The sequence below is a fragment of the Vigna umbellata genome, chromosome 6 (genome assembly GCF_029865625.1).
Source record: "Vigna umbellata cultivar VRB3 chromosome 6, Vumbellata_1.0, whole genome shotgun sequence".
Classification (NCBI taxonomy): Eukaryota; Viridiplantae; Streptophyta; class Magnoliopsida; order Fabales; family Fabaceae; genus Vigna; species Vigna umbellata.
Genome location: NC_142170.1, coordinates 12,188,398 through 12,210,860, shown reverse-complemented (window position 1 = coordinate 12,210,860; position 22,463 = coordinate 12,188,398). Strand labels below are relative to the sequence as shown.

The following is a 22,463-nucleotide window of genomic DNA, read 5'->3' as shown; positions in this document are numbered from 1 at the left end:
ATGGGACTTAAAGGTGATATACAAAACGATTTATATTCTGTTTCCTAAAACGATTATGTGATCGTGAAATTAGAAGACAAAAATAGAGGAAGAAAAAAAGAGTTTGTAATAAAGTAAGAAATTAAAGTTTTTAACAGCATAAAAAACTAGAGTTTTTTTTTAATCTACTTTTTCTTTTTATTTAATAAAATTTTAATATTTCATATTTTTTTTAAACTCTGTTATTTTACCAATTTTTAGTACAAAAATGGTTTATAACAACACTACTTCCACATGGCATGATCCAGAATTCAACATTAAAAATATGCTCTCATAATTTTGTAAATATTTTTTTCAAATATCTATGAAATTGATGTATGTTGTGTAAAGAACTGACATTAATTTAACTTTTAAAATTTTAGAAACAACATCAACCTCCTCCCTTTTCTTTTTTTTGTTTCCATGAAATCTTGTACCAAAGTGTAGTGATAGTGTCAAACTAATAAGAGCAACTCTTTCAAACTATTTTACTCTATTTTATTATGTTGGTGTTTGTTTGGGCTCAAACTTTTATTATTTCTTATTACATTTCATATTAACGTTGGTGTTTTTATTTACTAATTGTTGTTGTGTGTCCTAAAGGTTGTATTTTTAAGTTAACCATGATTTTGTAAAATTCATTAAATTAGCTAGAAAATTATATTTTACTTTTTCTTTTGTGGTATTTTTTATTAGGTTGTATTTAAATAGACTATTCACCTTTGACATATTGGTCACATATTCAAAATTGTGAAAATTTGATGCTAAAAAACTTCAAATGATCATAATTTTTGCTATGAATCTACGATGGAGAAAAAAATTGTTGGGAATGGTGACAAATGCCTAAGGTATATTTTTATTTTCTTAATATTTTTCACCTATTTTTCTATATTTTACATTTTTTATTTTATATACGGATACTACTTACAAAATTCAAAAAATATTGTGGTGTATTTTTGTGTTGTATAATGATTTCCATGGTTCGAGTGGAGACAAATATTGGTGAAAATTTTTAAAAAGAAACCCAGAAATTGATGTATGTTGTTCCTGAAATACACTTTAATTGACGTTGCTTTAAAAATAATAAATTTCAATTTAATGTCTCTAATGATGTCAAACCTTCAAAAGATTTCATAAGTTTAAAATAACAGACATTAAAAACCTTTTTGTATTAATGAATATATCATAATATATTTTTACTTATGGACAAAAAAAAAGTGAAAAATGAAGATGTCCAAAAATGAAAGTTGTTGAAAATGAGGTGACAAACATCTAAGGTATATTTTTTTTCTTAGTATTTTTCACTTTTTTTTAGATACTCGTACTATTTCTAAAATTCTGGAAATTTTTGTGGTATTGTATTATTGTATTATATATTGACAGAAAAAAACTCACATAAGATTTGTTGTCCCTGTAACAAACCTCAATTAACATGTTATAAATGTAACAAACCTTATTTGACACATTTGCTAAGAGACAACAAACATTAATTTATTATCTCCCACTATGACTTTGAATTTTCACCAAATGTCAAAATAATTAAAATAACATATGTTAAAAACTTTTTTTGTGTTAAAGTAATATATCATTATATACTTTGACATGTGAACACAACAAAGTGAAAAATCTTAATACTTCACATAAATCACACATGAAAGATTTTATGACCAAATTATTTCTATTTTTTGTTTATATACTTAATTAAAATGTTATAAGTTGTAATAGAAATAAGATATTTCTAAAAACTTATCCTACGTAAATATTCTTAAATTATTCATATTAATGTATTATTTTTTTGTAATCAGTCTTTTTTTTATCTCTAATTGTTATCAAATGCATCTCTGTTTAATACACTACGAAAAATTCCTATATTATTGATGATCGATGAAAATAATTTCGTCAATAAAAAAACATTTAACATATTTTACTAATGAAAAAAAATCATCAATAAAATATAATTTACTAATAAATTTTAAAATTTCAAAATATCAAATTGCAATTCAACGCCTATATCCATCATGGTGAACATAAACTTATTGAAAAGATAGAAGAAGAGGAAGTGGATGCAATATTGTACGGGCACTCTCAAGTATTTGTGCAATAACATATTTGCTATGGAGTTGGATTAATCAACAGGCTCATGAACAATCCAAGAATATATATTACATATGGCACTACTAAACCTATATTAAGGTATATAAAAGTCACATTTGATATTGGCTTTTCTTTTCGAAAAAATCTGGAGTGTATAATGGAGTTGGAAATGTTTTAGAAGCTTAGTCTAATTCTAAATGGTGTTAAGAAGTAGACTTTAAATCTAACTCAACTTTACAAAACTAACTTATAGGGTGAGGTTTGCACCCACTTATTTTTATATATATATATATTAAATTGACTTTATCTCGATGTGGAACTTTCAAGAGATTATCCTTATACCGAGGTATATACATCTCAAGTATGAGACTAGACATGAGGGGTTCATATCGGATGGAATAATATGTTCAACAAATAATCAATTTCGCTAGAATACACTCTAACAATGATTCTGATACCATGTTAAAAAGTAAATTTTAAGTTTAACTCAACATCACAAAATTGGTTTGTAAAATGAAATTTATACTCACTTATACACTATTAATTAACTTTTTCTCTAATCGATGTGAGACTTCTAATCATATTCAATTATATTTTTACCATGTATCAATATTTATTTATTTAAATAAAAAATATTATATTCTATTTTAAATAGTTTTGTAAGGTTAAATGTAAGGAGGACCATAAGACAATGAACATGGCATACTTGTTGTAAAGTTTCATACTTCAAAATAAACAATATTTCAAACGTGTAATTACTCCTAACTGTATCACAAAAAAAACTTTGGAATCAAAACACACATGTCAATCTTAATAATTTATTTTATATTTAATAACTGTGAATACACTTTATCATTTAAGACAGGTAATTTTTAACCTTTTCAAAAATCTTAAACGAAAATATTACATTTTACATCTAGTATTATTTTTCTTAGAAATCTAAATTTTCCAAGTACATGTTTAAACAAGCAAAGCATCCATGATGTATATTTATAACAGTTAAAACTGTGAATAAAAATATTATTTAAATTAATTGTTTTGACAAGCTGTAACATCCCAAAATACAGTAATCACTATAATTCAGAATTAATTACAATTAACAGTAATCACAAACAGTCTTTACATTAAAACTGGATTGAAAAGCCTAACGGCATCAGTACAGAGGACGCGTGTAAACGCATACAATGAAACCAAGAGTGAACGCTCTTAAATATATAAACTAACGTGCACCAAAATACAAGCAGAGATGATTAAGACGAACGGCCTTACAAAATAGGTGGCCGAACGTTATAACTATGCTAACATATACAGCCTAAATCAAACGAGCACTCTAAGGCTCGACCTTTACTTCAACTTCAACCAGATTGGAGTCGTCCAAATTTTCTTCTTCCAGCATTGCTTCAAGGGATGCACCACCATCTGCTCACATCCACAACGGATGATCATTGCATTTGACAAGACGGACGTACATATACAAGAGACAACACAATGGAAATGCAAGGGTAAGCTTATAATATTTAATTTATCCAATTAACACATACAGTCATAATTCAATTCAAGCATACAACATGTAACTTATCATAAAATTAGCATATCAATATACATATAAGACAGACCGTCCGGACCGTATGAACCATGTAGTTACAAGCGTCCTTGCACCCGAGTGGTGTAGTAACTGATCAAATCTCCCAGCTACCACTCGAGGTTAACCCTATCTGCCCGAAGTACTCAATGGACTAGGGTCTCCTGCCATTCCCACGCATGAATACCCCCTTCTACTTGAAGGGGCGTATCACGGAATATCAGGATGGACCGCGAGGCTTAACTTATCCAGGTTCATACTTTACCATTCAATATTTCACACATCTGAGACGTTCCTCCTTGGAACGCTCGTTAAAAATCCATTTCCAATAATTCTTTCAAAGTATCATTCGCCCATAATAACAAGTTCCCTTTATTCACATTCTCATTCTCTGTTCCATTCTCATATATTAACAACAGGCATCCTTTAATCAAATAAGAACGAACTTATTACAGTGCATTTGACTTCACGTTTCTGAACAAAAGAAACGAACTATAGTCCACTTACGGACGTTAAGAATACTAAAATAGTTTAAATGGGATTGAGTTTAGAAAATCAGAGTAATACTTAGAAAATATTGAGTACAAAGACTTTAGGTTGAATTAAGAGAATAAATATCTTACAGAATAACTTAGATAAAGAATAGCTTAGATAAATAACCAGAGAAGTTAAAGTACAGAAAACAACTCTTACTGTAAATGAACGAACGTTCAGAAATTTATTTTGGACGAACGTCAATTTCGTTCGCTCAGAATTCAATAATAAGGACGAGCGTTCAGTTTGAAACCGAACCCTGCTTTGGACGAACGCTAGGTCAATGACCGAGCACAAATCAGAACGAACGCTGGATACAAACCGAGCGCTATTTAGGACGAACGCTTCGGTATAAGACCGAACGCCAATTCAGACGAACGTTCAGTATAAGGGCGAACGCTCTATAGAACGATCGTTCGACATAAGGCCGAACGACATTAAGGACAAACGCTCGACATGAGGCCGAACGTCACTGTGGACGAACGTTCGACTTAAGGCCGAACGTCACGTATTTATAAAGTTTCAAATATTTATCTAAGCTGAGCTGAAACGAACGCTCATTCACTAAATTGGGGACGCTCGTTCTCGAGCAGAATTCATTCCAAATGAACGAATTCCAACTAAGTTATTTTAATGAAAAACCGAACGGTCTATGACCGTACAGTGACGAGCGTCATTCATAAAAGGGAAGATTAAAATTCCAGATTTCTCAAACTTAACAGAATTTTCCAGATTTCATTTTTTCCAACTTTATAACATTCATTCCAGATTTAATTCACCTTCAACATCATTATCATACAGTTTCAATATCCAAATCCTTCCAAATATATCATAAACATACTCCATTCATACATAATCAATTCAACATGCTTTTTAATCAAGATCAACAACATATATCATACATAAAAGTCAGTGTTCATCCATAACAGATCAATCAAAACCAGAATTCATATCAGATCTCAGTAACCATTCATAACAGCTCAACTTCATGAAATTCATACATGCACAATAACAGTGATCATCCATACAACTCAAATCTTATATTCTTCATTCATGCAACTCAGATCATTCAACATACAGTATAAATTAAACATATAAGCTTCCCTTACCCGGATTGGATTTCAAGCTTGTCCTAGATGTAAAAATAGCTTCGTCCAACTATGTTTTGCTCAGGTTCCTGACTCTTCTAGAACAAACTCTAACCACAGATTATAGATCACTCAGTATACAAGTTTGCATGCAACTAAAACCCTATTTTTCCAGAAACCTAAGGACGAACTACAGTAAGGGGACTTACCAGGTTGGGTTCAAATTCTGTTCGGTCCAAAATGAAGATCACAGCTGGACGAACACTTCTATGGTGCAGAAATCGTGATTGGAGAAGAGGTGTGAGTTTTACAGTAAAGAGAAGTTTACTGGTGCAAGAGAGAAGTTGGAGAAGATGAGAGGTTTGGTTTTCTGAGGAAGAAGATGAATGGTTCAGGTGAGTGGAAAGATTTTCGAAAATTCATTTTTGTCCCTTCAAATTCCAGACGAGTGAGCGTCTCATTTTCGGACACCTGCAACCCCCATTCTGATTTCAGAAACTTCCAACGTGACAAGTGGCATGCTTGCATGCAGAGTTTAGTGCGTTTTAATGCACTGAGTGTGTAACGTGATGCGTGTTTCAGAGAATGATGAGCGTGGTTCTTCGTGCACGTCAGAGAGGGATAGGACCAGTTTAGGGAGTGGGTTTTAATGGCTGGGAATGAGGTGGCAAGCATTAATGGTGAGATGTCAGGATTAATTTAGGCTAATTATTAAGGGTTTCACACAAGCTATTATTTTAATTAGAAAGACACATAACTTCGTAAAATGAAAATATGATATAATATTTTTTTAAATGAAAAAGGAGATCTCGAATCTAGTATAGGTATAGTATACTTGTATAAATTTACCAAATACGCTTATAAAGCGAGTACAATTTCTATATAATATTCATTATTATTATTAAATTTTACTATAACAGTTAAGTTAATCAAATTATAACTTTCAATATAATTATTTAAAAATTAACAAAATTGTAATATGATTTCTGGATTTTAGATGTATACATTCACACGTTCCGTTGATTAGAGTAGGATAGTGAAACTATTCTCGATACTCTATTACGCTTTATCGTCTCTCAACCCAACGCAAGCCAACAACTAGTTAGATTAGAGGGAAGCTTTTGTATTCTACTTGCAACTCTCTCTCTGCATCGCTTTATTGTTCCGATTAGGGCACCCAAACTCGCTCCTTGAATCACAACCTTATCGCTCATCTTTGTTCTTCGGGTACTTTCTCATCCTATTATTCTCTTTGCGCTTCTTGATTCCAAACTTCGATCCACTTCATCGTTTCCTTCTCTACGGTCGTCCTTCACCGTCACTAATTAACGTCGTCATCACTGATTAATCTTGTTAGGTTTCTCGGAGGCACTTGATTCCGTGGTTCCGCACTTTTATAGTGTGGTTTATCATTTTCACTTCAAATTCTAAACGGAATGGGAACTGTGAAATTCGACGGTTGATCAATTTATGTGGAAATGCTTTAATTTGTGGTTGATTGCTAGGGAGCAGTACACGAAATTCTGTTGAATTTGGTATTAGTTAGCGCTGTATTTAATCACTCTTAATTTATCGTGATGTCGTTCGTCATTTCTGCGCAACCTGTTTAAAAGACATTTTCTTCTTGTAAATTTTATTGTCTGTGCTACATATTCGACGTTTTCAGTTTGGTTTAATGTTTGGCTTCTAGAGTCTGCACATTCTTAGACTGCAAAAAGGGGATAAACATATGTTTATGTATGATAATCTAAGGGTTAAGGCTTAATGTGACAATGAAATTCACTGTGTGAGCTGTTTTGCTTACTTTGTTATATAGTTGGATACGTCCTTTTAACGGAATCATATCGCATCTGATGTTGTTTTATTCGCATTTTGTTCTGCCCAGGTTGTTCATTGGTTTATGAGAGGAACTTTATATTGTTCACACATCTGTTGCTGAATAAAAAAGGGACGGGTGTTTTTCAGCACAGTGATGCCTTTTGGCTTGACGTTCTGAAATCCATGCAATGTCGAGCTTACTTAATGTAATTACTCATGTCCTGCAAAGCAAGAGGCTATGTTCGACAGTCTATCTCATTCTTTACTCAGTTTGCATTGTCATAGATTGCCAAGTTATTATAATTGAGGTCTTTTATTCATCTTCGTTGGATACATGGCTTATATGATGGGCCGTGTGTGATTTTTTCCTCAGACATCAACTTTTATATCGAAGTTCTTGCTTGCATGTTTTCATTACATCAAGTATAATCTCCTTGTCAATTCTAATCCTTGATCTTTGGTACACGATATCATGATTGTGTGATTTGAATTGTCTAGGCAATTACAGTGTGATTTCAAGGCTAAAATATGTTGTTAAAAAACAAACGTGGCATGTTGTAGGACTATTGTGCTTCACACTTGTGTGTATATTAGAAATGTTTTTGTCATTAGAATCTTTCTTGAACGTTTTGATTGCTAAAAATCTCATATTGACTAGAGATATAGTCAAATTATAGGCCTAAATATGTAGTTTTGTATGTTGAGTTAAGCTTAATTCCACTTTTTAAGATGAAATAAAAGATTTTCATAAACAGGAATTTTTGGGCTTATCGTGACACCCACCCTTAGGTCACCATGAGCCATCTCACAATATATAGTTTAGTGCTCAAGATATTCAATTCTCGGGTGAGAGACTATGTTGGAGATCTCACTGTACCTAGAGATACGATCAAATTATAGTAGATATAACTTGGTGCAAATTCAAATTTGCAAGCTAGTTTTGTAAGGTTGATTTAGATATAAATTCATTTTTTAAGATTGATAAATCAAAATTTGGATGTTTGAGATGTATCCCATTATCAAAGTAGCTTCATTTCAAATATTAACTTGTTTAATTAGAGCAGAACCGGGGTGATGTGGAACAATACATCTAGATTCCTCCTTAGACATCAACAATCAGCTTGGAGTATCAATCTAAGCCAGAGCTTGACTAGGATTTCTGATGCTCTATTATGACGAAAAGGAATATCAAATATGAATAAACTACGATTTAGGAATCCAAAAATATTTGTAACTAAAGATTAAAAATTCTTCTTAAATCCTAATAAAAAAAAACTCAAACTAAGGTACCCCATGCCAAAAGGCTTCTTATCACCTAAAGTTTTGAGGAAGGGACAAATTGATAATTATTGGTCATCAAGACCCAACTTTATTGTCTGTGCCAGGGCTCACCCTTTAATAAAATATAAAATCCTAATGTTCCTTATATATGAATTCCTTGTTGAATCCAAGTTGGAAATCTTAACATGATAATGTTTTGCTAAGAAAAAATAATTGATTTTAAATAACTCTTTGGTCCCTAAAATATAAGTTTGTTTTCATTTTGTTTCTTTCTTTTTTTCTCCTGATGTAGTCTGGATAATTTTTTTGTTTCGTTTTAATCCCTGATGCTATTGTTTCGGTCCTTATATAATTATGAACTTCTAATATAGGTCCCTCATATATTAGACAATTTTCCTTTTAGTTCTTGTTATTTAGAAAATACGGGGCCTGTTTTGTCACCAAAATTAAACAAAAATTGTTAGTCATGTTATCGCTTAACAAGGACAGGGATCCAGATGAACAAATTTTTTGTGTGAATCACAGCAGGTAATTTTTTAAGACCAAGTGTAAAAGGCCCTATATAATGGGGACTAAAAGGTTATTTAAGCCTAATCTCTAAATAACATGCTACTATTTAAATATGTTTCTGTTTCTGTGAGTAGAGAATCCAGGCATAGGGAAAACTCACTCTCTGTGTGTTTATATATTAATTGGAAATCAACTTTATATTGCCTTAAACTGAACATATAATCCTTGCTATATGTTGGCAGCCACGTAGAGTCATTCAATGTTGTAAATAGCCTGGCATTTTTCAACCCCTCTGTCTTAGGCAACTTGTGAAGGGAGGCCAACTACGATGGTGTTATAGGCCGCAATGGTGTTTTTATATGTTGGAATTTTGGCCTTCTGTATTGTCTGCTATCTGCCATTGATAACCTCGGACTCATTATATTCATACTTGTACTTTTTATAATGAGTGCTAGCCATTTTGTGTGTGCAATTTACTGGCAGTTGCCACTTTATGTATGGTTAGCATATAGTTGACTGCTGTGAACATCTATTAAAAGGTAAAATTTCTGTCTCTTGTTCAATTTTTCATGCCTGATACATGTTGAACACACTTTGAATGAGCAAAACTTTTTGTAAGTTCTCATACTATTATTGTTATTATTGTTTTGTGTAAGAAATTGTTTTCCACTTCTGGAACGGAACTGTCTTCGATGTAAATTTTAACAGAGTTCTGTTTGCAGTCTTCTCTGAACGGATCTGCTTCAAATCTTCCAGATGGTGCTGCTGGACGTTCCTTTGCTACGTCATTTTCTGGTCAGTCTGGTGTAGCCTCGCCAGTTTTTCATCACTCTGGTGGGAAAATTTTGCTAGAGTCAATCCTTTTTCTCCTCTCCTTTAGTTATATAACTGTCAGGTTCTTGCTGCAGGTTCTATTCAGGGATTGCACAACATTCATGGGAGCTATAATGTACCCAATATGCCTAGTTCACTTACATCAAGAAACTCAACGTTAAATAGTTTACCAACTGGGGGAGGAGTTCAACAACCTTCAGCAAGCCTTTCAAGTGGACGATTTGCATCAAATAATTTACCCGTTGCTCTGTCACAGGTGAATGCATTTGTGTTTGAACATCTTTAGAGTAGTACCTGAAGTTCTGAGCCGATTTACCTCTCGTGTCTGTCATTTATTTTGTGCTGGTGTATAACATGAATGTTTTCATTTGTCTATGCATTGTAGTTGCAGCTATCTCATGGAAGCTCCCATGGACATTCAGGAGTCAACAGTAGAGGAGGTATAAGTGTTATAGGAAATCCTGGATTTAATAGTAGCACAAATGGAGTTGCTGGTCCTATTCCTGGGATTCTTCCAACTTCTGCTGCAATTGGTAACCGAAATGCTGTTCCAGGATTGGGAGTATCCCCAATTTTGGGAAATGCAGGTCCTCGAATCACTAGTTCGATGGGAAACATGGTTGGTGGGGGGAACATTGGGAGGATAAGCTCTGGAGGATTGTCTGTTCCTGGCCTTGCTTCTCGTATAAATTTAGGTGGAAATGCTGGATCTGGTGGTTTAGGTGTGCAAGGACAGAATCGATTGATAAGTAGTGTTCTTCCACAAGGTATGTTTTGGTAGTCACAAGAGCAGCATTGAATTTGTGTTAATCTTTTTTTTCTAAGCAATACCTGATTGTTTTTAGTTGAAATTTTCTTCAAAAGGGTTAGAATTTTGATATTAGAGCAATGCAATCTTTGTTGCACATTGTTATTTCTTAGCTATATAATTACTTTATATCCAGCAAAATTTATTAGCTATAATATAAGGATGAAATTTTCATATACTAAATTGATTATCATGAACATAATTTTCCTTGTATCTACTTTATATAATCGGATGACAAGTTGTTTGAGCACCTTGAAATTAGTTATTTGTGACATTCATTGGTCAACATAATGTTTCTTCAGCTGTGACCACTGGACATTTTTTTCTTAAATTATTTTCTTTACATATGACTTGTAATAAAGATTAGAAAATAGTATCTTACCCAACCCTCCAGTTTTATTCACGGGGAACAATGAAATGCGGAAATTTGTATTCAAATACTTTTTTCCTCGCTTTATAATAATTGTTAATTTTTTATATTCTTCCAATACTTTGAAAAGTGAACTACAGTGTTGTCATTGGTACACAGAGTTTGGTCCCAAAACTGCCTTGATGTGATCTCTTTGATGGTGGATGCTGTGGTGGACATTACAAAGCAAGGAGGCCGATAAACAAAGGCACCCATAATTTCATTAGAAATAAATAGTATAAATCAGGGCAAGTGTAGTAGTATCCCTTATTTTCATCTATATTCAGCACATGGCTGATGTCATTGTGCTGCTTTGTTGAAGACACCATTCCTTATTGTAGGAAGCACCCCCCCCCCCCCCCCCCCCCCCCCCCCGCCCCCCTTCTTCTGTTTGAAGTATCCTTGTTGGACACGTTTCTGCGACCTCTTCGACCTTTTGTTTGAGATGTGTATCAGTTACTTCCCGTTGAATGCCCAATGAAACAATTGTCTTGTCTGTTTGGACACACGTAAGCCTACCTCTTGATACAATTAGGACAATTGAGTTGACACGTCAATATGAGTTGTCCCACACTAATATTATTATAAAATTGTACTTTTGACTGAGAGAAGTCAACTCAAAATAATATAAAATATTAAAAAATAATACCTCTCACATTTTGTGAGCCTTGTTATTGTAGAATAACTTATAATTAGAAAGTGACGTACCTTTTTCAATACTACGTATAACCTCATTCTTATTTCGGGTTTTTAGTGAAGTGATAGAGTTCTAATACGGAGTGATATAATTAGAAAGGTGGATATTATCAATTTAGGTTTTTTTTTTTTTTCATGTTACTCATACTTCATTGCAGAGTATTTGTTATGTTTGAGTGTCGTTGTTGTGTCTGGTGTTTGTGTAGTGGTCCGTGCTTTATAGCTTGTTTCTCTACTGCTCTACTTATTTTGAATTTGTTGTCTCTTTTATGTCACAGTACTGTAACCTTTGTTCTGCCAAATTTTACTGGTCTGTCTTTAAAGTAGCAAATATACTAGAGATAGAGATACAATACCTATTGAAGAACTGTTTATTTTTAGAATTATATAAATTGTTGGATTTAATCGTTTATTTGTTTGATGAACATTAGGTTTTTAAATCCCTTTAATATTAAGTTTATTTGATGTGTAGATTAAATGTGCTACATTGTGGTGACAACCACTTTTTGATTCAGGATCTCCACAGGTAATTTCAATGCTAGGAAATTCCTATCCTAGTGCTGGAGGTCCACTTTCTCAAAGTCATGTTCAAACAGTAAATAACTTGAACTCTATGGGGATGCTGAATGATGTGAATTCCGGTGACAGTTCACCATTTGATATCAATGACTTCCCTCAACTGACCACTCATCCTAGTTCTGCTGGTGGGCCTCAAGGACAGTTGGGTGTGTGAAGGAAAATGTTGTTTTGCTTGATACACTGTTCACCTTCCACAAAAAAGAATAATGTAAACTATAAATTTCAGGTTCTTTACGAAAACAGGGTATTGGAGTTAGTCCCATTGTCCAACAAAACCAAGAGTTTAGTATTCAAAAGGAAGACTTCCCAGCTTTACCAGGATTCAAAGGTGTTGTATGTACATTGTTTTGTTAATATGTGTGAGCTTGTGCATTCAGTTGGAAATTTAGCCAGCTTAATCATATTATTTTCTTGTTTTGAAGATTACAAGAACGAAAGCCTTATTTCACTAGGTGAAGTTGGCTCTATGAATCACACAATGCCATCTATCTTGATTATAGATCAAATCTTCAGAGATATTATTCACCATGAGATCTCTCAACAAATTTTCCTAATGTCCTTTTATGTCACCTTCCCTTCTTCATATGACTAAAAACCACGCAATGTACATTCCCTCTTGGTGCTTTCAGTGACCTTTTTTTAACCTGTCCAAACATCCTGTACCAATTTTCGGTCATCTTTCCCTCAATTGATGTCATAAAATTATTTGGACTGTCATTTTGTTTCCTGTATTTGTTGTATGACCTCATATTCATTTTTTAACATTCTCATTTCTTCTACCCATCTTTTTCTCGGCTCCTTAGAGTCCAAATTTATTATCAGAGTACGGGTAGATGAATTGTGATTCATGTATAATGAAATCTATGCTGCTTCTTGTGGAAGTGCTTCTTGATGTTTGCATGTACATTTACTTTTTGTGTAGCATCACTAGGGTTTTGCACGAGGTTCTTATCATTGTGCATTCTGCATCCATGTTTTGTTCTAATGTTTTTCTGATTGATTTTTATAGGAATAAGGGCACTTTTCTTTGTGTTTGTTATGTGTGTGACCAGTCATACATTTAGTGAGGATGCTTTAATGGTAGTTGTTTGTATGTGATGACATATTCTGATGATATCTTTAAGTTTGCACTTGTGAATCTTTGATGGCTTGTTGGGAATCACGTCTTAGTAGTGTTCTGTGTGTGATGTCATATTCTAATTATTTTTGGTCAACTTTGTTTATGGAACTGAGAACTGTAATTGATTAGAGGGTAGTCAGTTCTTCATCATTTGTTTTTGACCATGGTATCTGCACATAGGTGGTAATGCCGATTTTGCAATGGATATGTACCAGAAAGAACAACTTCATGATAACACTGTGTCAATGATGCAATCTCAGCATTTCTCTGTGAGTTTTATGTTGCAAAAATTGAGTTATCTTCTCCTTATACATTTCCGTGTGTTTATAGAAATATTACTGGATCAAAATACATTCTCAATCTCAATTGCCTTTAATCTGCAGCAGATGGGGCGATCTTCTGGTTTCAGTTTGGGGGGATCATATCCATCACATCGCACACAGCAGCATACCCCTTCAGTCACTAGTAATGGTGTCTCCTTTTCATCTGTAAACAGTCAAGACCTCCATTTGCATGGAACAGATATGTTTCCATCTTCACACTCAACTTATCATTCCCAGGTCAGTTAATTTTCTACTTATAAAAATGAGGCACGTGCTTTGTGTGGCAATGCACTGAAACACTGAAATGAGAGTAAGTGCCCATTTGAACTAAAGTCAGTATCTCCACCAAAGCAAGTTCCTGACATTCTTATGACTCAATGGTTTTTGGTTTAGACCAGTGGACCTCCTGGCATTGGACTAAGGCCTTTAAATTCTCCAAATACGGGTATGGGTTCATATGACCAACTTATTCAGCAGTATCAACAGCAGCAGAACCAGTCGCAATTCCGCCTTCAGCAAATGTCAGCCGCAAATCAGTCTTTTAGGGATCAGGGCATGAAGTCCATGCAAAGTGCACAATCTAGTTCAGATCCATTTGGTGCACTTGGCTTGTTCAGTGTAGTCCATATAAGTGATCCTGACCTGAAATATCTTGCTCATGGGATTGATCTCACAACGCTTGGGTTGAATTTGAATTCATCAGAAAATCTTTACAAGACTTTTCGATCACCATGGTCTGATGAACCAGCCAAGGGTGATCCAGAGTTCAGTGTGCTACAATGTTATTATGCTAAACAGCCGCCTGCTCTACATGTGAATGTTCTTTATTTTGCTTTATAATTTCATTGCCCTTAGCGTTTTGTGTTCTATTGAGGCCGAGTTTTGTGTTATGCAGCAAGGTTATTTTTTGAAGTTTTCGGTGGAAACATTGTTTTACATATTTTACAGGTGCTTTTTGAAATCTGATCTTGTTTGCATTCATATTTGACTCGCTTGATATTATAATCAGGGAAAATTGTTCTTTTATTGCAGCATGCCCAAGGATGAAGCACAATTATATGCAGCAAATGAACTGTATGCATTCACGCTCTTGTACCGTTTTTGTTTGGTGTTGTTTTTGGACGATTTAGTCTTAGTTCTGAATTACTTTAGGATTATTACATTGACTGGTTTCTTGGCAACAACACTTTCAATTTGGCAATTACTACTCATTGTTCGATGTGATTAGTCTGGGATTCGACTTATTTTTTCTGGAGTATTTAGATTGTTGTTCTGTGTTTCGTTTTATCGGAGCATAATTGTTAACGAGGCAGGGTTGTTGCTCGCAGTTACAAACGAGGTTGGTTTTATCATAAAGAACACCGTTTTTGGTTTATAAGAGTTGCCAACATGGAGCCGCTTGTCAAAACAAATACATACGAGAGAGGATCTTACCATTGTTTTGATCCAAATACCTTTGAAACAGTCCGGAAGGTTTGTTTTTGTACTTGTATACTGCATGAATGGACACGTGCATGCACCTGAAGTTTACAAATTATTTTTTTTCAGTATAATTTTGCCTCTAATGGACTGCCTTCTTGCAGGATAATTTTGTTCTTCATTATGAATTGGTGGAAAAGAGACCGTCTTTACCTCAACGTTAAAGGGGAAAAAAGAAAACCTTCAATGTAAAGTTTTTACTTGTGGATCTAGTTTGTAGGACGCAAGTCATTTCTCATCATTAGTTATCCTTCAATTTGGCGTTGATCTTACATTCGCTTCAATCTTGATGCACTGAGAGATATTACTTTTTTTTCCCTCAGCCATAATACAGTTAAAATAATGGACGTTAGGATAACCTGGCTGTCTGAAAGTAGCAGATATGGATGACCCAATGCACAGAGAAATACACCCCAGATAGATTGGATGCGGTGTTATTAGTTCTTTACAGCATACATGAAAATTCAACTCTGGAAGGGGAGTTCTTTTTAAAGATAAAAGTAAAAAGCATTAGTTTTGTTAAAATTTATCCTCCCTATTTATGATTAATATGCTTTACCTTTCATTCTAAGGTGAACTATTCACTTTAAGAGAAACACTGGGAATATAATCTGTGACTCTTTCAAGTAGTCTACAATGTTGTTGAATTATATTGAATCTTATGAAGTAATACAGGTTTCACTTTGTAGAAGTCTGTCTCGTGGGTTTTTAATTTGTAGTATATTTCTCAATTGTAGTGCGTGGGAAAGAATTTATTAAGAGTTGTACTAGCATCAAGAGACTAAATAATAGTAAAAAGAACAAAGCTAAATACTCAACAAATAACCCGTCTAATGTGTGCTTTCTTTCACTAAATTCTTTGTGCAGGCATAGGTTTCAACAGAGCATCATGCATAAAATTACTATGTGGTTGAATTAAAGTGAGGTTATAACATAAAAGGATTGACACCAAATTTTGCTCCCAAATATACTGTGCCAATTGAATCTTGTGACAAGTAGGCGAGGGGATAATGGAAGTCATTTTGACTTGAAATAATTTAGAATCCGTTAGAAACATGCTTTTTAACCTATACTAAACATAATAATTAAATTCATTGAAAATATGTGACGCTAACAATTTATATATTAAAAGCTGATCAAAACTAAAAGAATATAGTTTCATTTGGTTTATTTTTGTTAGGCCACTCCGACGCTGTATCTAATTCAGTGATTGCTTTAAATGTAAAAAAAACTCCATTTCAGAGACAGAAACGTCGGAATTGGATTATCTGTATATGCTTTGTTTCGATAGTCAGATTCACTCACCATTTTCATTCTTTTCTTCGAGGAAACTGTTTACCACTATGATTTATTTTGTACGTTATTAACATAAGTCATTTGTTGTTGTTCATATACAGATTTGGAGGTTCCACTTTAGCTGGATATAGTTCCATTTGGGCCGGTGCTTTTAAATTGGACAACGAAAGAAAGCAAGTGCTAAATAGGGAACAGACTGAGTAAGTTGGTTCTATCTAAATCGCATACATTTTCTTATAATACTCACTGTTTAATAGCTCAGAATCTGAGAACGCTGACACTGAAAAAGACTTATTAGACCTGCTTTGCAATGAAGATTTTCGAATGCTCCTCAAATTTGAGGCCTCGATGCGATGCCTAACGACCCAGTAACACATAGTCCCCAAGGTCGTAGCCATTATGGTTGTTCCTATAATGGACACTCCTATGGCCAGCCACTTCTCTTCCTTCCCCACCACTACAAATGACAGCGCCAAGAACGCCACCGAAATGAGAACACAAGCAATCCACATTAGCTTGTTTATCACTGCCATCATCTGCTTCTTTGCTTTGCTTTCTATAACCACAACCGAGGTCTGCACCACCACCACCGCCAAAGAGATAAACAGTGCAACGGAATCAAACACAAAGAAAATTATGAAAGGAGGTTCTGGAGCTATGTTTGCCTCCCCAAGGGACATCCCTGGAGGAATGTCATGTGGGTTATCGACGAATTGGCCAGGGACTGTGAAAATAGCCGCAAAGGCCACAGTGGCAATTAGGACTGCCACCACGGTTGTGGAGTTTATTGCATTGTTGAGTCCTTCCGTATGCATTTTGTTAATACGTTTGGCAATGCCCTGGACGCGTTTTCTGGTTTGGCGTGTGTGTTCCAACTGGTGGTGGACCTCGTGTTTTATGTCACTCACCGTCTGTTTCAACTCACGGGCTGTAGTAGCCGTTGTGCCCTTAGTGGGCTTTATGGCCCTCGCACTCTGAACACCATGTTCAAGAAGAATGGCTTTCACATCATTGTTCCCCGTTTTCTCCGCAGTGTCTATTGCTGTTTCCCCAGACCTATTCACTGCACTTGTTACCGTTTCCTTCTGTTCTAAAAGCAACTTTACAATCTGCACATACAACATAATTAAGACAACATACCTTAGCTTCTCCCTCTAACTTGACATATATAATTTATTTGAGGAACATCAATCAATGTAAAAGATTTTTCTAATGTTATTCAATCGCTACTACTCATGAATAATAAATGTACTGAAATTTACAACAATAGTTACATTACAAAGCATAAAAACAACCATTTCTGATTATTTGACTTGATAAATCATTCAAGCTGATAGCTGGACCAATCAGTAGATAATTCTTTCAAAACATGGAGACACAAACCACAGAAAATAACACATTCATCCAGAGCAGGGGTCATGATCTAAATTACCATTCATTTGTCATCACAACATTATACATACATGAAGCTTATAGAAAATTAGAGTGGAAATTATGGCAAGCTGTGGCCCAGTTTTTACCTTACTCCTGCCCTTCCTGGTTGCTATATGCAATGCTGTGTTTCCCTTAGTGTCAACCATGTTCGTTGATGAAGGGTCTGCTTTTATCAACTCTTCCACCACCTCAAGCTTCTGCCCCTTCACTGCCATGTGAAGTGCTGTCTGGCCCTTCTTATCGATTCTGGTGGCAATCGCAGGCTCTTTCTCAAGAAGTGCTTTCACAACAGCCACATGTCCATTTCTTGCAGCAGAATGCAGAGCTGTTTTCCCATTACTTCTAGCAATGGTTGCCAGACTACTTTCTGCTTCCAATAGAAACTTCACTATCTCAGTGTGCCCTTGTATTGCAGCTGTATGCAAAGCTGTGGTGTTGGATAGATCCACAGTCATTGACAACTCAGGATGACTTTCCATCAGAACCTTCATTACATCTACAACAAAGCAAAGAGAACTGAGGTTTCCTCCTAAATCAAACAAGCAGATATTGATGTAAAACCTGACCAACCACATTACCTAAATCCCCTTGTTTGGCAGCAATATGCAATGCATCAAAACCATTTCTAGCTTTAATTCCAGCATCAGCAAGATCATAATACTGAATGATCTCCCTAACTACATCAGTGTAACCATATTCAGCAGCAACATAAAGGGGAGTTTCTCCATCTTGATTCTGCTTGGCCAATAATTCATGCAATTCAACCTCATTAGTTCCGCAAATGGAATCCTTCAGCACAGCCAAATTCCCTGATCTTGCTGCAGAATGCAAAGGTGTATCGTCCCTTTTTCCCGTCAATTGTTTTACCATTTTTTTCTTATAGGTGTTTATTGCCGGCACCCCTGGTGTCTCCATATTGGCTTCTTCACCAACCTATTAAATTCTACTCTTTTAATGCTAATTATTAGTATGTCAACAAAACCTTATTTCCATTGTTCCTCCAAAATCCCAGATCAAAGCTAGAGTCTTTCATTCCACCGCAACTCAACGGGGAGGATAATCCAATCATTGTGAAATATATATTTTTTATTACTTTCTTATCTCTTCTACCTTCCAAAAAAGTTAGATATTTCCGTTCTTCCCGTGTCTGTTCACGAAAAAAAAGAAGAAGAAAAAAGGGTTAAAAACATTGCACCTACATATGTTTTCTCTCTGCATTATCATTGTGTTTAAAGAGAGAGATTCTAAAGAAGCAAAGCAACCCCACACCCTAGGATTTAAAAAAAAAATAAAAAACACAAAAAAGAAAGAGAAAAAGAAACAATTATTGTTTGGTTGAAGTATTCCTTAAATCATTTTTTATGTGAACGGAAAAAGAAGAAGAAAAGGTTGAAAATGAAATTTACCTGGGGTTGAAGGAAAAAGCACGACCCTCATCGCGAAAGCCATGGAAATGTGAAATCAGGTATGAGCTTGGAAGCACACCCTGTAAGGAACATTAATTGAGGATATGATATATGCACATATATTAATAATAATAACAAATTATATGAGAAAGTAAATATTTTGGAAAGAGACAGACATTAGAAGCATTGCCATATCATGATTAAGAAATGAAAGAAATGCGGCAAGCTCAGAAATGCAGGTGTAAACAACAGTTTTATGGCAATCTAAATCGCAGACAAATTCTAATACACGCACCAAGCTCACCCTTAATGGAGCAACTTTTACAAAGGTTGCGATTATGATATTTCTCCAGAAACTGAATATATGATCAAATATAGCCCTAAGCATGAAAGGTTCATAAGGGAGAGAGAGAGAGAGAGAGAGAGAGAGAGGCTAAACCTGAACAGGTGACAGATTAAGAGAAAAACGGAAATAACAGAACCACTGCTCAATTGGATTTTTGGTGGCGCCACCCAACAACATATCATTATGTTTGGATCAGTTCTTCACTTATGTACATAAAATTAAATAAATAAATAAATATTTTCTTATATTAAACTTAAGTTATACATAATAAATTGAAAACATAAATTTGTAGAATTTAAATAAGACAAATTAACTTCATTTTAGCTTATAAAAAATAATTTAAATTATTTTTCTAATACAAAATTTATAATTAGTTTCATGTGATCCTATACACTGGGTCCAATTATTTTTACTATTTCTTGGGTCAATAACTGTTTTTCTGATATTTTTTTAGTGTTTTTTTAGTATATACGACTTTCTTATTTATATCTTTACTCTTTTTCATTCTCTATACATAAATAAAACAAAAGTTTAGAAGAGAGAAAATATCCGTAATTTAAAGTCTTATATAGTTGTATAATACAATAATTTAGGGTTTGCCATACTGAGATCTTTTTTCTAAAATATCCGTAATTTAAAGTCTTATATAGTTGTAACTATGAAAAACATTTTGAAGATTAATGTTAGGTAGATCCACTACCAAATACTTTGTTAAATTCTTCAAAATAAAGATATTGATAAAAGTCGAAATATGTGAATCTAATAATTATGAGATCATGAATGAATTTATATAAAAAGAATGTAATGTTACTTTTAATTCAAAATTTTAAAATAATGTTTTTTTTTATATAGTGCTTATCTTCATTCACTCAATAAATATGAAATTTTTAACTTGATATTTGAATTCTTCATAATTGTTTTTATTGTTAATCAGTGTCTTGTGACGGTTTGTTATCTTAAGGTGCAAGTTATTTCATTACTTTTGCTTTAATCATTGATTCCTCCTTTTTTTTTTCATTGTCTCATTTATTATTAAGATGGAGAATTTTTTTTGTAAAACTTTTGTGGTTAAAAGGTTTCTACGTGGGTTAAGCATTCGCAATATATTTTTTTAGCATTGAATTTTTTTTTTCTTCTATCTTTTTTATTTTTATTTTTGTCATGTTCTTCTTCAAGTGGGTAATCAACCAACCAAACCATGTTTTGAACAAAATTAGACTGAAACTACATCGTTTTTGTTATTGCTTCAAGAGCAAATAACCTAATCTGTATTAGCAAATTAATGCGCAAAATTACTTTTAAATAGACCTTAGTTATATATATATATATATATATATATATACACACACACACACAATTGGATCTCAATAATTTTATGATTAATATCTCTAATTAGTTATTTGATTTTTTTTAAATGATGTTTCAAAAATGATACAGGTAAATAGATTAAAAAACTTAAAATAAGAATTTAAAAAGAAATATAACTCGTTTACGCAATAAAAAATAAATTTAAAAATTAAATGATTTTATGCTTTATATTGCATACGAAGAGAGAGATCTGAACACCAAAAGGAAAAAGAGAAAAATAAGTTGGACGCAATGGCATGTGGCTTTGATGCTCTCTCAATAATATGATTATTAATTTATATGACAATAATTTCATGCAAAAAGCACATCAACCTTCTCCTTAACTGACACAAATTCAAAATAATATTATAAGATTTAATTTTAATATATTACTTTTAAGATTTCTTACGATTTTTTGATTAATGCAAGAGTTTTAAAAAATATATATAATTTTTCATTTACATTTTGATGAAAGTAAAACGTTTTTAAAAAATATGATTCACGATTAGCGTATTTTAAAAGTGTTGTTATATGAGTCACTTAAGAATGTGACTATAATTTGTGTTTAGATATCTTCTACAAATGTTACTGCCTCAAATGGTATTATAATCAATACTAAGATAATTAATTCTATAATTAGTTTTTTTTGTTACATTTTTAACCTTGAATATTTTGCAATTTATTTAACCTGTTTACTCTTGTGTCATATATAACAAATTTTCACTAAGAAAACATTAAGGATATAAAATACAATATGGTATTATGATTATATCACTTTTATCATATTATCTTAAAGTTCATAAAAATTCTCTTAAAATACATCAAATTTAATTAACAAAGTACACTTACATCATCTCTAAATTAATTATGAATCATCAAACAACTAAAAATTATAACTTAAACAACACTTAAATTATACAAAAACCTTTGGTTTAGTAAGTAAAACATTAAAGAATCAACTCATAGTTATAATTTAAACCCAATAGCACAATTAACATAAGTTTAATATATTTTCCAATCAAATTAAAAGTCAAACAAATATGACATCTTGATTAAATTTTCTACACATGCAATCATTTATATTACTTTTAACTTATTTGGTTATCTGCTCTTAAATTTACATATAATATAAGTAAATTTAAATTTGGAAAATCACACAAACTTTTTAATCACTTCAACAGTCGATCCTAACCATTAAAACACCTCAAATCAAAAATCTAAACTCTAGACATTTCTTCTCCAATGAACCACTGCATGCATAATTTAATAAAATGTTAAGGGAAATTAAACTCTATCACTGTATACTTAAAATAAATATTTTTTCAATAATAACATTCTGCATCGTCTATATGAATCTTGTGAGTACAATTAATATTTCTTAATGAATATTCACTAAATATCTTATATTTATAAAAGATTCAAATTTTCTTGTTCACTCGAGTGTTGAAAAGTTTTTTGCAT

The 22,463-nt window shown here is 33.2% G+C and overlaps 2 protein-coding genes and 1 non-coding gene across 17 annotated transcripts; 1 reads left to right on the top strand and 2 right to left on the bottom strand.

The window, feature by feature from the left end:
• The first annotated feature begins 6,349 nt into the window (after nt 1-6,349).
• LOC124830815 (putative NOT transcription complex subunit VIP2) lies at nt 6,350-16,925 on the top strand. 14 transcript variants are annotated; one of them, XR_015780441.1, is made up of 17 exons: nt 6,351-6,543; nt 6,674-6,851; nt 7,202-7,340; nt 9,648-9,759; nt 9,834-10,015; nt 10,145-10,526; nt 12,188-12,397; nt 12,478-12,579; nt 13,552-13,640; nt 13,755-13,931; nt 14,088-14,507; nt 14,590-14,642; nt 14,727-14,768; nt 15,023-15,167; nt 15,278-15,361; nt 16,571-16,669; nt 16,786-16,925. XR_015780441.1 is itself a non-coding variant. In XM_088093376.1 (16 exons), the coding sequence occupies exons 3-16, from the start codon at nt 7,323-7,325 to the stop codon at nt 15,335-15,337; spliced, it is 1,869 nt and encodes a 622-aa protein (XP_087949502.1). In that variant the 5' UTR covers nt 6,350-6,543; nt 6,674-6,851; nt 7,202-7,322; the 3' UTR covers nt 15,338-15,864. The 14 variants fall into 14 exon arrangements, 13 of the variants coding, with proteins under 13 accessions (XP_087949502.1, XP_087949498.1, XP_087949496.1 ...); XM_088093376.1 differs by lacking the exons at nt 16,571-16,669; nt 16,786-16,925 and having other exon boundaries at nt 6,350-6,543; nt 10,151-10,199; nt 10,314-10,526; nt 13,758-13,931; nt 15,278-15,864; XM_088093369.1 differs by having other exon boundaries at nt 16,571-16,805.
• LOC124830833 (small nucleolar RNA snoR35) lies at nt 9,676-9,759 on the bottom strand. The gene has a single exon (XR_007028209.1). It is a non-coding gene; the product is annotated as a small nucleolar RNA snoR35 (small nucleolar RNA).
• On the bottom strand, nt 16,685-20,617 carry LOC124830814 (ankyrin repeat-containing protein At5g02620-like). Of its 2 annotated transcripts, XM_047304646.2 has the most exons (5): nt 19,749-20,617; nt 19,310-19,389; nt 18,482-19,050; nt 17,990-18,399; nt 16,685-17,578 (listed from the first exon to the last, which is right to left on the bottom strand). In XM_047304646.2, the coding sequence occupies exons 3-5, from the start codon at nt 18,816-18,818 to the stop codon at nt 16,685-16,687; spliced, it is 1,641 nt and encodes a 546-aa protein (XP_047160602.1). In that variant the 5' UTR covers nt 18,819-19,050; nt 19,310-19,389; nt 19,749-20,617. The 2 variants fall into 2 exon arrangements, with proteins under 2 accessions (XP_047160602.1, XP_087949505.1); XM_088093379.1 differs by having other exon boundaries at nt 18,482-19,389.
• Nucleotides 20,618-22,463: the final 1,846 nt, after the last annotated feature.

Coding starts and splice junctions, on each gene's coding strand:
- LOC124830814 (XM_088093379.1), bottom strand. CDS start 18,818: ATGGAGACACCAGGGGTGCCGGCAATAAACACCTATAAGAAAAAAATG. Junction 18,400..18,481: donor TGCCAAACAAGGGGATTTAG/GTAATGTGGTTG, acceptor GCTTTGTTGTAG/ATGTAATGAAGGTTCTGATG. Junction 17,579..17,989: donor CCAGGAAGGGCAGGAGTAAG/GTAAAAACTGGG, acceptor TTGTATGTGCAG/ATTGTAAAGTTGCTTTTAGA.
- LOC124830815 (XM_088093369.1), top strand. Junction 9,760..9,833: donor GCCAGTTTTTCATCACTCTG/GTGGGAAAATTT, acceptor TTCTTGCTGCAG/GTTCTATTCAGGGATTGCAC. Junction 12,398..12,477: donor TGGGCCTCAAGGACAGTTGG/GTGTGTGAAGGA, acceptor TATAAATTTCAG/GTTCTTTACGAAAACAGGGT.